We start from the raw sequence: 13835 nt of genomic DNA on the forward strand, positions 1-13835 counted from the left end.
GCAAATCTCTACTGGCTGTGCTATTATAACCATTGCAAAAGGTGCTAGTACAGTCACAAGAGAAACAGTAACACCTGGAGGCATCACTACTGGGGCAATCTCAACTCGGGCAGGAATATAATTAGGGATGACAGATTGTACAACAGGCTGTTTCATAATAGACTGTGTCATCTGTAATGGCCTCTCAATTTGAATTGCATTCAGGTCAAAAGGGACTGTAGCCACTGTCACATAAGAAGTTTTCATTCCCTCTGTATGTGCAACAGAAGCCACATAAGTTGGTGGGCATGCAGCCAATAATTCATCCTATATATCATCTCCTGAACCACTATCAGAGTCTGATTTATTTTTATTCTTTTCCCCCTCATTCTCTTGTAGTTGTTTTTTTTTTTTTTGGTTTCTCAAGTTTTTGTTAATAGTAATAGCTGGATATAGCCTAGCTCTTTCACTATACCTTTCCACCATCTCTGTTGTTGCTCATCCCATATTGCTTCTGCATAACCTTTCACTGTTCTCTTTGTTTGTTTTTCAAATTTCTCTCTTTCTCTAGATCAAGCCATTTTCTCCCAAACACTTAGTGCTTCTAATTGTGTAGGTCTAATGGGTGGCTTCATGTCATAAAGCTTGTCTGTTAGTCTGCCAATAATTCTTAATTCAAATGTATCCCATCTTGGAAAGATCAGTGGACCCTCTTTTCCAGTGATATGGCACCACTGACAAAGCCGTACACATGTATGTAACCCTTCCTCAATCATCATATGATAAGCAGGCGTACCCTCAGGAAGTGCCTCTTCACCTTCCCATACTGCAATTGTCACATCACCTCTAATTAAAATTATAATACCGTTGAAAAACATCATATTTTCAGATTAAATCAACAAATAACAAACAAAGTAATTAAATTCTTCAATGTTTTGATCCTGTTCCATAAATGTAAACTTCTCAGTAAGCCTGTCTCCCAATCTCAGTGCGGCCCTTCACACCAATCATCTAATCACTATGTGACTCTTCACACAGACCAGCCAAGCACTGCGAGGTGTTTCACACCAACCGACTAATCTCAGCACTACACAATATGACGTACCAGCTTACTCTCTACAACAGTTCACCCTCCTTTTATAATTTCTTCTTACCCACCCAATGCAATATAAAATAACAACTTTGTCTGCTCCTCTAAAGAAAACAAAAAGCACAATTCAACTATTGAAATGTTCAGGTTTTTACACCGTCTGACTTTTCACGCTCAAAAAGATTTTCGCAGATGTGAATAAAATCTCCACCGGTGGACAATTACCTTAATCAATGCACTGTCACCTTTGCGCATTAGGTTGCATTAACATTAATCAATATTAGTACATTCATAGCAAATTGTTACAGTTCCTATCTCAATTGTGCAGACACAACCAGCACCACAAATCTTTAGCAGACATGAAAACCATAAATTAACTCTTATTTATCCATCCCGGAATCTTGGACTACATCGTATTCCAATGACCTCTTTAACTTCTCGACAATAAGCACATAAGCATCAACAATTCAGTCAACATGCATGCACCAATACTTGAAAAAACACCACAGTAAACAAAAGAATTGTGACGCATAACCCTATTGATACTCACATATGCAATTGTGCAATGACCTTAGAAACTGCACTCCTACAATCTACAAAGTTTGGGCTTTGGGCTATAGGACATAGGTATCTCTCTATATCAGGACAATTTATTACAAGTCCTCTTTCTCCTGTGTAAACCATCCTCTCCTACCAACTTTGGTGGAGCAGGGATCTCAGTTAAATATCTGTTTTCAAAGTAAGACTTGCCAACTCATAAGGGAGAAATCCCTGCATCTCTGGTCGATGGAGCTTTGACGTAAAATGAAATTAACCAGGAGCTACACATCAATTAAATTGTCATTGCGATTTCAGGTATTATTTTCAGTCAATGATGAGAGCTACTGAGAGTTCAAAAGCTTTATTTATCAGTCTTTTCAGTAACTCAATATTTATTGATATCAGCATATAATGTGACAATATCAATCAATAGTTAATAAATCAAAATAATTAATCAATATCAGAAAAAAAAGCATTAAGCATGTTCCGCAAACTAAAGAGTCCCTAGTCTAAGGATCCAAATAGATTTAGGGAGAATGAGAAAAGGGTGTCAGTCAGAACCTCTAAAGACTTCCAAAAAGAGAGGTTAAAGCATAAAGCTTTAGAGTCATTAATCAATTATCAATTAAAAAGAAAGGTTCATAAAACTCAGTAGAATCTCGGAGTAGCATAGATTTGAGCAGAAAAGTGAATGAGGGCATTGAGCAATGAGGTAACCTACTCTAGGAAAACACGTTAACATAAACCCAGCAATCGAAACATTTTCAACATCTCGCTTCTTCTTCCTCCCATCAGCCAATCAGCTTTCAGTGTCTTAATGGGAACAAGAACATTAAGGGCCTGATTATGAGTTCGGCAGGAGCTTTACACTGTCCGCTGAACATCCGACAGGGGGTTGCCGCCATAATGGCTACCTCCCCGCAAGGCCCATTAAGAGTTTTCTGCTAGGTCAGCAGGCAGAAACCTGGGTTTCCGTCCACTGACCTAACAGGAAACAGCCTACAGCATTGTCTCTGGCTCGTAATCAAGCCAGCGGCAATGCTGTAGGTTGCAGGGTGCACCAGCACCCTCACAATGTTCACTGTCTGAAAAGCGAGGGTACTGACCAGGGGGAGCCCCTGCACTGTCCATGCCAAGTGCACCCGATCTCCTTCAGCCTTTTCATGTTGGTACTACTGCCATGAAATGGATGGCGGAGAGTGAGGTTATCCCCAGGGCAGTGCCGCTTGCAGCGCTGCTCTGGTGGATTAGGACCACCACCTACCGCCAGACTGCCGGGATCCCTGATCCTGGTGGAGCCGGCGGTCCCCTCGCAGCCACACAGCCAGGTTTGAAATATGGCGCTCGGACGACCACCATCCACGAGTCTGGTGGTCTAGTGACTGCCAGACTCGTAATGATGGCCTAAGTCATCTTCTCACCAGGTTAACAATGGTCCACAGATAGCAATGTTTAAATGAATCATTTTTATCAACTACTTCATATAAATCAACTAGGGTTCTCATTATTTACTTTTCTTAAGAAAACTGCAGTTTATGGTTAAGCTTCAACATCATTTTTATTAACACTCTCTCTACTGAGTCTTTGTATGATTAGAAATGTTTTGCAGAGTTAAACTAAAACATTTTAATCCATTATTGTATTCTATGAAAATTATGCCTATGGGAAGGTCAAAACTAACTTCTTTTACATTATGTCATCTTTTTCACAACATGTCAGCTTGTCAGAAATGTAACATTTCACATTGTTAGTCAGCCTTTCAGAAAACACAGTTTCAGCTACTCAAGCTGAAGACATGTAAATGCGACAGTCTACGGCTTTCTCTTGAATTACAAAGCATTGCTTTTTGTCCAAGGCCTACATGTTAATTCTACCTGTTTTTGCATTAATTTGCAATATCTAAAAATGCATCAGCATGGTCATTTTACAAAAAGATAGAGATGGCAGAAGTGTTGGTGCAATTTTTCAACTCTTTGCAATTCACCAATAAATAGGTAGCAGAGGCCCTTATGCAAGCTTTTACAGTAATCCAACAAGTGTTACATAAGGGTCAGCATCTGTTTTGCTCAGTGCTTAATTTGTAAAGAAAAAGGTGCCGGTGCCCAGAGCCCTCCTCTTAAACACACGGCTGCTGCAATTAAATGTGAGAACACGGAATACTGAGGCAGCGTAATCTCAAAGCCATCTCGGGCCTCTTCAATCCATATAAAGCCACTCGCTGCCCCTTCAGCTCACTATAGCAGCTTTCTACTTTCTGCCTTTGTGATGCTTTTTCATTTTTCCCTTCCTCCGTCTGTACCATATGTGTCTTTCGCTCACAACAAATGCTTGAGGCAGATGAATAAGCCCCGGCCCTCAAAAATAAGTGCTGGTGCTCAGCACCGGAAACAACAAGCACAAATTAAGCACTGTTTTTGCTGTGTCCCACAAGGGCAGTGATTGAAGGATTCCTTATAATATGCAGACATGAGAAACACAAGCCAAAGTGAGTCGAATGAGGATGAGTGAGGATGGTTAAGGTCGAAGTCAAAGGGGGAAAGGGCATAAGAATAGAGGCCAAAGTAAATGCTGCTGTAGGTTGAGGCACAAATTCCAGATTTCTGTGAGTACTCACATGCATGCAATGTCCTTATGTGGAACTGCATCAAGGAGGAAATTCTACATTTGTAAATAAAATGCATATAATGCATTGGCACCTATATGTCTTGTGGAGAAACACCTTCCCCACTGAATATATGGGTATCCCTTCCCGATTCCAGTCCTAGAAATACACTTACTTCTGCCTTTGGCTGAGGCATTTTGCAAGTGTATTCAGGGTGGGAAAGACCCGCCAAAAGTTCTGAATACCCACCAGGGTGTGATTTTAATGTGCTCGCTAGATTGTTTAGGGCTACTTCATACTGAACTCCAATACTGGCATTTCTAGCCCTAAGGTTTCTATTGCCACAATCCAACCATCCTGTCAGAATTTCTCTTTCCTAGCTGCCATTTAAGACAAGACAGGCCTAGCGTTCTTGATTCTGTGTGTTAGGACTCAAATTTTACATTCATGAAGCACTGTTTTTATGCACTTTTGGTTTAATAACCTTCTTTTCATTATTTACTTAGCTACGTATAAAACATGTTAGAATTGGGTAAATAAAGCAAGCACAGATAAGAGACATATTTGCATTTGTAGATATAAACCTGATATGCTAATATTGCAGGCAAATACATTTGTGATTATCCAGGCTTCAAAACAATTGAAAAAACAGTGCTTAGGGCCAGATGTAGGTAGCAAAAAAATTGCGAGTCAGAAATTGCGAGTCTTTGCGACTCGCAATTTCCGACTCGCAAACAGGTATCCAACAAGAAGAAGCGACTTCATTTTGCGACTCGCAAATGAAGTCGCACCGCAGATTGCGAGTCTGCTGTTTGCGAGGTCGCTTTTTGCGACCTCGCTAAAAACAAACACGCAAATTGTGAGTGGGTGTCGCAAATTGCGACTGTGCCACACATTGCATGCAGGTGCAGCAGAACACTCTGGAAAACACTTCCTGGCTCTTGATGATGACATCACAGCCAGGAAGTTTACAAATACACCTGGGAGGAGGGAGGACCACACCCATTTCCAACTGCTGAACAACCACCAGTAGGAACAGCAGCAACAATGGAGAAATCAGGCAGGAAGAGGAAAATCAAATTTTCTGAAAAGTGACTGGAGGTGCTGACAGATGAATGCTGCCAGCACCATGATCAACTTTTTGGAAGAGCAGCCTTCAGTGTGCCTGAGTCAGATAAAAGGAGGATTTGGACAGACATCCAGGAGAAGGTGAATGCAATTGGGGTGAGCCACAGGAGCATAGACGAACTGAAAAAAAGATAGTACGACCTGGGCTCCAGGACCAAGGAGAGGGTGGCAGAATGCCTCCGGGAGATGAGGGGCACAGGAGGAGGCCCATCTACCGTCCCACCACCCACACCCATTGAGGAACGAGTGCAAGAGACCCTGGAGCCAGAGGCAGTGGCTGGAATAGGAGAGCTGGACACGTCACAGCAGCATGCACAACCAAATTAGCTCCATTTCAGAGTAGCAACCACCAGAATGCTGCATTATGGGCAATGTAGTCCAGTAGGCAGCTGATAGGCAACAGTTTATTAGGAAGCATACAACAGATGGTAGATAGTGACAGTGTGTTCCCTATGTCCCACAGGTCTCCCACAAGACACCACCACCAGCCACACCGTCCAGGGTGCAGAGGTCAGCCAACAGACAGCACAGGACCCAGGAGCAGCCACCACAGGGCCCTGCACCACCCGACTACAGTCCCCTCCAGATGCACCAGTGGCCATTGTGGAGATTGACCCAGCACCCAGTCCCAGCCACAGTGCCAGCCAACAGGACCCTGATGCTCCACCGCGTCGCAGACGACGTGTCCATGTCCCTGCAGTGTCCCAGGGAGATGTAGGGGACTCCTCCATGTCCGCCGCCGAGGCAGCACTCATCGAAGGTCAGCGCCTGCAGACAAGGCAAATGAGACTGATATCAGGGGCCATGCGGCGAATGGAGAGGAATCACACAACAGGGCTGGCACAGGTCCACACAGACCTTCAAAACCTCAACAGTCATGTAGGTGACCTTGCACTCTCCATCAGGCAACTAGTGACTGAACTTGTTACAGAGAGAGAGAGTGCAAGGCGCCGTGAACGCCAACTAATCCACCGTTTAGACCGCATGGCTGCCTCCATCGTCCGCCTGGCTGTAAATACTACAGGGCTGTCACGCCGCACAGTCAGTTTACAAGTCGACATGGGCCACTTTGCCAGCGATGTGGCTCGTGGCCTGGGACGGATAAGCCACGCTGTGGACATGATGGAGGCAAGACAGGTGGCTAGGGGCGCGGCAGACACGCCGCAAGATAGTGAGGAGGGCTCTACTATCAGTAGTGCATCTGCCACAGACACCAGGGTCTTGCCGAGTAGCAGTGCACAGCAGGGATCTGCAGAGGCTCCAGGCACTAGCCATGCTGGGCATCCCAGGCATAGGATTTGAGCTACGCACTTACGAAAAATTGAGGCACATGAGGTTAATGTGTCCTCATAGCAGGTGGACATTTACAGCCCCTGACCAATAGTTCAGTTCTATAGTTTTTTTGGTTCACTTCATTAAATTTCTTGTTTGTTCCACTTCACACCTGGGCTCTTTGTGTGTGACATTCGTGTGTGTGGTGACAGGCAGCACATACCTTCCAAAGTATTGGTTTGAAATGTGGTCCCGTCTCTGTCTGCCTTGATTTGCAATGCTTCTATCCTCATGATGGCGATGTGGTAGCTCTTGCTCGTCATCCTCCGAATCTGGGTCTTCAGGGATGAGATGTAGTCCACGTCTGCTGGCAATGTTGTGCAGTATAGCGCATGCGCCAACAATCTTCAATGCTGTTATTGGGGCATAATGGAGGGCACCTCCACTTCTATGGAGGCATCTGAATCTTGCCTTCAACAGTCCAAAGGTCCTCTCTATAACATTTCGGGTCCTCCTATGTGCACTGTTGTATCGCCTCTCTGTCTCATTGCTGGGTGTTAAGCACGGGGTAAGTATCCATGGTTGTAGTGCATATGCACTGTCACATGTTTGGCAAAAATGAACAATGTTAGCAGGGCATGGATGGGTTCCACATTGACCTGTGTGTATGTCTGCAAGGTGTATTCAGCTATACCTAGGAGATATCCGTCTCCAAACTCCCCACGTTCTAGGCGTTGGTGTATCCCACTGTGCCTAAAAATGTAAGAGTCATGTGTACTCCCTGGAAATTTGGCTACCATGTCAGTGATAACATAATGGGCGTCACATACTACCTGGATGTTCAGTGAGTGGGTACACTTCCGGTTGCGGAACAGATATTCCAGATTTGCAGGAGGGCATATTTGTATATGTGTCCCATCTACACACCCTATTACATGCGGGAAGTTGGCAATCCCGTAGAATTCCAACTTGGTGCTGTTGATTTCTGCCTCATTCCTGGGTAGGTATATGTATCTGGACATGTGTGTGAGTATGGCATCTAGGAATGATCTGAAGAACCGTGAGAGTGCACTTTGAGATACCCCACCTGCCACAGCAATGACCCCCTGATAGCTACCCGAGGCCAAGAGGTGCAGTGAGCATAGCACTTGCACATGTGTGGGGATGGCGCTGCCGCGCATAGTCTGGCGTTGAAGCTGCGGATTGAGTAGATCTATTAATTCTAATATTGCTGCACTGCTGAGTCTGTATTTATCATATATCTCCTTCTCAGTTTGTTGGAAAAGTGTCTGTCTGGTTCTGTATATCTTCTCCTGTCTCTGGCTCCTCCTCCTCATCTGCTGTGCGGCGTGGGCTCTCCTCCTCCTTGCTATCACATATATCTCCACCATCTTGAGTAACCCAGGTGCCTTCTGGGTCTACTTTTATACTTTGGTTCTGGTTACCACCTGCTCTGAGTTAGTGGTAAATTGGGTCTGCAAAATGGGCTTTTTGCGACTAGTCGCAATTTGCGAGTGGCTTTTTCATATGGTTTGCGACTCGCAAATTGCGACTTCTTATTTGCGGGTCGCACAATGGGGTCGCAATTTTTGCGAGTCGGTACTGGCTTGCGGCACAATTTGGGATTCGGAAATGGGGTTTTCCGATTTTGCGGGGTCGCAAATTGCGATTCGGGCCATTTGCGACTCGCAAAATTTTGCTACATCTGGCCCTTAGTTTCATCACTTAATACTAATTAGCATTACTGGGAAACACAAAAGGCACCAAAATATTAGGCAGAGCGCTGTCCCCATGACCACCAATTTTCTCTGCGGAAAAAGTGCACCCTCTAAACCTTCAACTTTTAACATTAAGATTGAACAACTTTTTATAATAAAATGTCTGCCATTGAATCTGGTATTGTAAATGTGAAGGTATTGTATCAGATGACCAAAGCACAAGAAATGTTCATTGAAATTAAATCTATTGTGTGAATAAAAAAACATGTCACTTGTTGATGTTTTTTTGATTTTCACCTCATTGTCCTCCTCGTTTCAGTTCAGCCAGAGTGGACCAAAGATTTGTCGAACCTCCGAAAACTTACAATTTCACATATGCCACACTTGGAAAGTCTCAAAATAGAAGCTTTCAAGAATATGCCAATGTTAAAGGAACTAATCTGCAAAGGATCATTTGCTCTCAGTTGGACAGACCCAAAAATATTTCAGCACACTCCACAGTTAGAAATTCTGGACTTTCAGAAGTAAGTTTTACATTAGTTATTTTGGATTGCTGATTTTTTTTATTTGGCTATTAATGTATAAATAAAGTACAAGCCTCCAACGTACACCAACCACTTTGCGATCCGACCTTCTGTATGCTCTGCGATTGGTTTACAAATTAGTTGCAATGCAAAATAAGGGGCATATTTACAAGCAGGTTGAGCAGAGCATAGCAGCAAGTCACCTTACTGTACTGCCCTGCGCCACAGGGAAAGGGCAGAAATGCACCATACTAACAAAATACGATGCACTTCTGACATCTCCCCCTGTGCTAGCGTCCTTTTGGCTGCCTAGTCCAATGCTGGCATACTTACACCATGGTACAAGGGTGCCTGCCTTACATGCAGGATTGTTTTTGTGCAGAATGCAGCACACATAGAAAGAGGAAAAAACAAGGAGAAATAAACATCTCTCTCCTCTTTATGCCTCCCCTGGGGAGGTGCACAGTTTTTACACATTCCCAGGTTCACATATCCTTGTAAATCTGGGAATGTGTCAAAACCCATGGATGCAGCGAGGGAAAATCTACAGCAAAACCCATGGAATGCCCCCCTGATGAAGAGTAAAGCAACACAGTGACTTGCTCAGCCTTGCCTTCATCTATATCTACTAGGCCATGGAAAGTCACGCAAAGTGGCGTTGCGTGGCCTCATTTGTATGGGTCTGCACTCTGTACCACTGGAGCATCAAAAAAATGAGCAACCGATGGCACATCCTGTTTGTAAATATGCCCTTAAGTATTCACAACAAGCGCAAAAACTCCTGTCTATGTAATATTTAGATGCAGGTGTCCTTTTATGACTCCCTACAAATGGCTGTGACATGGAGGACAGAGGACACTGTCATAAATAAAAGTTGTAATTCAGTGAATGGCATTATGGGTTCATGCTGCAGTACACCAGACAGCTGCAGCGGATGTATGACGTAATAACTGTGCATACCATTACAACCCATTCCTTTACACGCGTCCATCACCATGCAATGCCTTTACCATGTAATGCCTTTATCATGCATTGCCTTTATCATGCATTGCCTTTGTCACGCAAGTCTTTAGCTCACATATGCCTTTACCACACATGCTCTTACCACCCATACCTTCACATCAAAGTTGTAAGTATATCCTTATGTATAGTCATTGATTTATTTGTATATACTGTGTGTGCATAGACATCCCATAATTGGCCCCTTGCCCCGTAACTCGGCCACCCCTAAATCTTAAAAACACCCTCACCACCCAAATACCCTTACCCACATGTAAACTTTAAAAACACCCTCACCATCACAATACCCTTAAGCTCTCTAAATGCAAAAACTCCCTTACCACCCAATTACCCTTACCCACTCTAAATCCCAAAACACCCTTCCCACCCAAATACCCTTACCCACTCTAACCCGTGCCACCTAAATACCCCTATCCACCACTACAAACACACTTTCTTCACCTACACCTTTACCCACCATAAACCCTAAAAATACCCTTACCACCCAAATGCCCTTGCCCACCCTAAACCCTAAAAAATACCTTTACCACCCAAATGCCGTTCCCACCCTGAAAATACCCTTACCATCCAATTGCCCTTACACACCCTAAGCCCTAAAACACCATTTAAACCCAAATACCCTCACCCACACTAAACTCAAAAATACCCTTACCTCCAAAATGCCCTTGCCCACCCTAAACCCTAAAAATCAAATCAAATCAAATCATTAACATTTATAAAGCGCGCTACTCACCCGTGCGGGTCTCAAGGTGCTAGGGGGGAAAGGGGGGGTTATCGCTGCTCGAACACCCAAGTCTTTAGGAGTCTCCGGAAAGCGGAGTGGTCCTGGGTGGTCCTGAGGCTGGTGGGGAGGGAGTTCCAGGTCTTGGCCGCCAGGAAGGAGAAAGATCTCCCACCCGCCGTGGAGCGGCGGGTACGAGGGACGGCAGCAAGTGCGAGGCCAGCGGAGCGGAGGGTGCGGGTGGGGACGTAGAAGCTGAGGCGTCTGTTGAGGTATTCCGGTCCCTTGTTGTGGAGGGCTTTGTGTGCGTGGGTGAGAAGACGGAAGGTGATCCTTTTGCTGACTGGGAGCCAATGCAGGTGTCTCAGGTGTGCGGAGATGTGGCTGTTGCGGGGTACGTCGAGGATGAGGCGGGCCGAGGCGTTTTGGATGCGTTGCAGGCAGTTTTGGAGTTTGGCGGTGGTCCCGGCGTAGAGGGTGTTGCCGTAGTCCAGGCGACTCGTGACAAGGGCGTGGGTCACGGTTTTTCTGGTGTCGGCGGGGATCCAGCGGAAGATCTTGCGGAGCATGCGGAGAGTGAGGAAGCAGGCGGAGGACACGGCGTTGACTTGCTTGGTCATGGTGAGAAGAGGATCCAAGATGAAGCCGAGGTTGCGGGCGTGGTCTGCGGGGGTCGGTGCGGTGCCGAGGGCCGTGGGCCACCAGGAGTCGTCCCAGGCGGACGGGGTGTTGCCGAGGATGAGGACTTCCGTTTTTTCAGAGTTCAGCTTTAGGCGGCTGAGCCTCATCCAATCTGCTACGTCCTTCATACCCTCTTGTAGGTTGGTCTTGGCGCTGGCGGGGTCCTTGGTGAGGGAGAGTACAAGTTGGGTGTCGTCGGCGTAGGAGGTGATGATGATGTCGTGCTTGCGTACGATGTCGGCGAGGGGGCTCATGTAGACATTGAAGAGTGTCGGGCTGAGCGATGAGCCTTGAGGTACGCCGCAGATGATCTTGGTGGGTTCTGAGCGAAACGGAGGGAGGTAAACTCTTTGGGAGCGGTTAGCGAGGAAGGAGGCGATCCAGTCCAGGGCCTGGCCTTGGATCCCGGTGGAGCGTAGGCGGGTGATTAGGGTGCGGTGACAGACGGTGTCAAAGGCAGCCGAGAGGTCGAGGAGAATGAGGGCGACTGTTTCACCGTTGTCCATCAGGGTTCTGATGTCGTCTGTGACTGAGATGAGGGCTACTTTGTTGCCCCGCACCCATCCATTCAGTGCCTTACTGGAGAAGTCAAAGAAATCCGGGACGCCGTCACCTATACCGAGCACGCCAAGAGAAAGACCGTCACCCTTACCATTTAAATGCCCTTGCCCGCCCTAAAAATACCTATACGAGCCAAATACCATTACTCACCTTACACATACCTTTGCCACCCAAATGCCCTTTCCCGCCCTAAACCAAAAGAATACTCTCTACCCATATACCCTCACCCACCCAAAGAGGTTTCTTTTCCTAGCTTCTTTCTCTGGATCCTCTTTATTTCCTAGACGTTCTTTTCTGTTTCCATTATCCATAATAGCCAATTTAATCGACACTTTAACTCCCACAAATAAGTCAGTTAATCAATAACCTCATACCACTTGGGAGAATCATGTGCAATCTTTATTAGAGTGGTAGTATCATAAAGTGTTTCACCGATAGTTAACACGCATAGGAAACATCAAGTAACAAAAAAACACAATTATTTTTCCCACCGAACCCTAGGGTGAGACTTACAATATTTACTGCAAGACACAGTCCTTGCTTTGCAGGCAGCTCACACAGTGTTGTGCTCCCAACTGACTCTGACAAGAAAGATAGAAGTTGGAGGAACCGCGCTACAAAGTATCCAGCCTAGCACCGTGCTATGACCTGCCACTTGCAAAAACAAAATGACTAAGAAAGAGGGCATCGGGTTTACAAAGCGCGCATTTCGTTACAAAGTATTCCTCATTCGTACAAGACAGAAACAACACTAGTGCTTCGCCAGCGCATAACTCCAACATTTAAAGCTTAAACAAACAAACAGGACCACGCTCCTTCCATAAATCTAAGAACCTTTTGTCCATCCGCAAAAAAACTCAACTCTTAGCAGCTAGAAAACAGGAAGTCGTATGTGATTGGCATTATTTATATTATGAATTGAGTATTTCTTTGAATGTCACATCTTGCCCAAGGGAGCAGATTTGTGGGTATGGTAGTGTGTTTAAGTATGTAAGATAAACAGTGAGGAAAGAGACTGCATAATATGAGCCTCTGGTGTTGTAATAAAATTCCAGTCACAGAGGATTAATACATCACATAGCTAATCACTGAGGACAGGAGGAAGACCTTTACATGGCCTCTTTGTTTCCCTTGGGATTTTGTATGAATTGCAGCATGCACTTTTTGAGTTAGAAAAACATGTCCTACTTGAAATATGGCATTTGATGATTTTGTTCTGCTGTTTTTTAGCAGCTGAAAAGCCTGTAGATTTGCCAATCACAGCAATTGTGACAGCTTTTCGAAAAAGATTGGCTTGTCATCTTTCACTCTCGGTACTTTCTGTCTTTCCTCATCTATCAGGAGAGTGAGTGGATTGCCTATGTGTGTTTATTAGTTGTTAAATACTTAATTTCATTAGTTCTTCAAAAATCTACAGTACGAAGTACACAGAGCGAATGGGCTTATGATCAGTCCCCTTTAGCAATTGTTTTTCATCTGTTTTTATGATTTGTCATTGCTGGGATGGGCACGGTATTTTGGGGATGTTTACATTGTCCCATTTATGTTTCCTTTAACTTTTCACGATGGGACTCAAGAAGTCTTTTTGTTAGACTATAGCCCGTGTGTGCTCTTTGAGGTATTTACTTTACTCTAACAGAATGACAATTTAATTGCTGGGTTATGACCTTTTTCATTTAGGAACTGCTAGAATTTGTTATTATGATAAAGTTGCTGGATTTACAGTTGTTTGTGATCACAAATTAAAGATGTGTATGTAGAGTTTCCTAAAGATGAAATGAAAATACTGGCCACTTGTCAAAAGTATCTACTATTTAAAATATATTTCTGTCCGTGCCTTTGAAGTTCACCCCTTGCAAAACAAACTTCACCTTTATACCCCTCTTCTTAATACCTTTCTTCGAGGGAACAGAATTCAAGCTTCCATATGTTATAGCCCAAAATGTTGTTCATTACGCGATTTGGTTTCTAAAACACCAATGGGTGATGCACACTAAGG

General features: G+C 44.7%; 1 protein-coding gene across 1 annotated transcript in view; it reads left to right on the plus strand.

Moving 5' to 3' along the window:
• The window catches only part of LRRN4 (leucine rich repeat neuronal 4), a 200948-nt gene that overhangs the window by 79780 nt on the left and 107333 nt on the right, over positions 1–13835 (plus strand). The window contains exon 3 of the mRNA XM_069234153.1: positions 8649–8853. Coding sequence (XP_069090254.1) covers positions 8649–8853 — 205 coding nt within the window. The remainder of the gene's footprint in view (positions 1–8648; positions 8854–13835) is intronic.

The sequence above is a fragment of the Pleurodeles waltl genome, chromosome 5 (assembly GCF_031143425.1).
Source record: "Pleurodeles waltl isolate 20211129_DDA chromosome 5, aPleWal1.hap1.20221129, whole genome shotgun sequence".
NCBI classification, from domain to species: Eukaryota; Metazoa; Chordata; class Amphibia; order Caudata; family Salamandridae; genus Pleurodeles; species Pleurodeles waltl.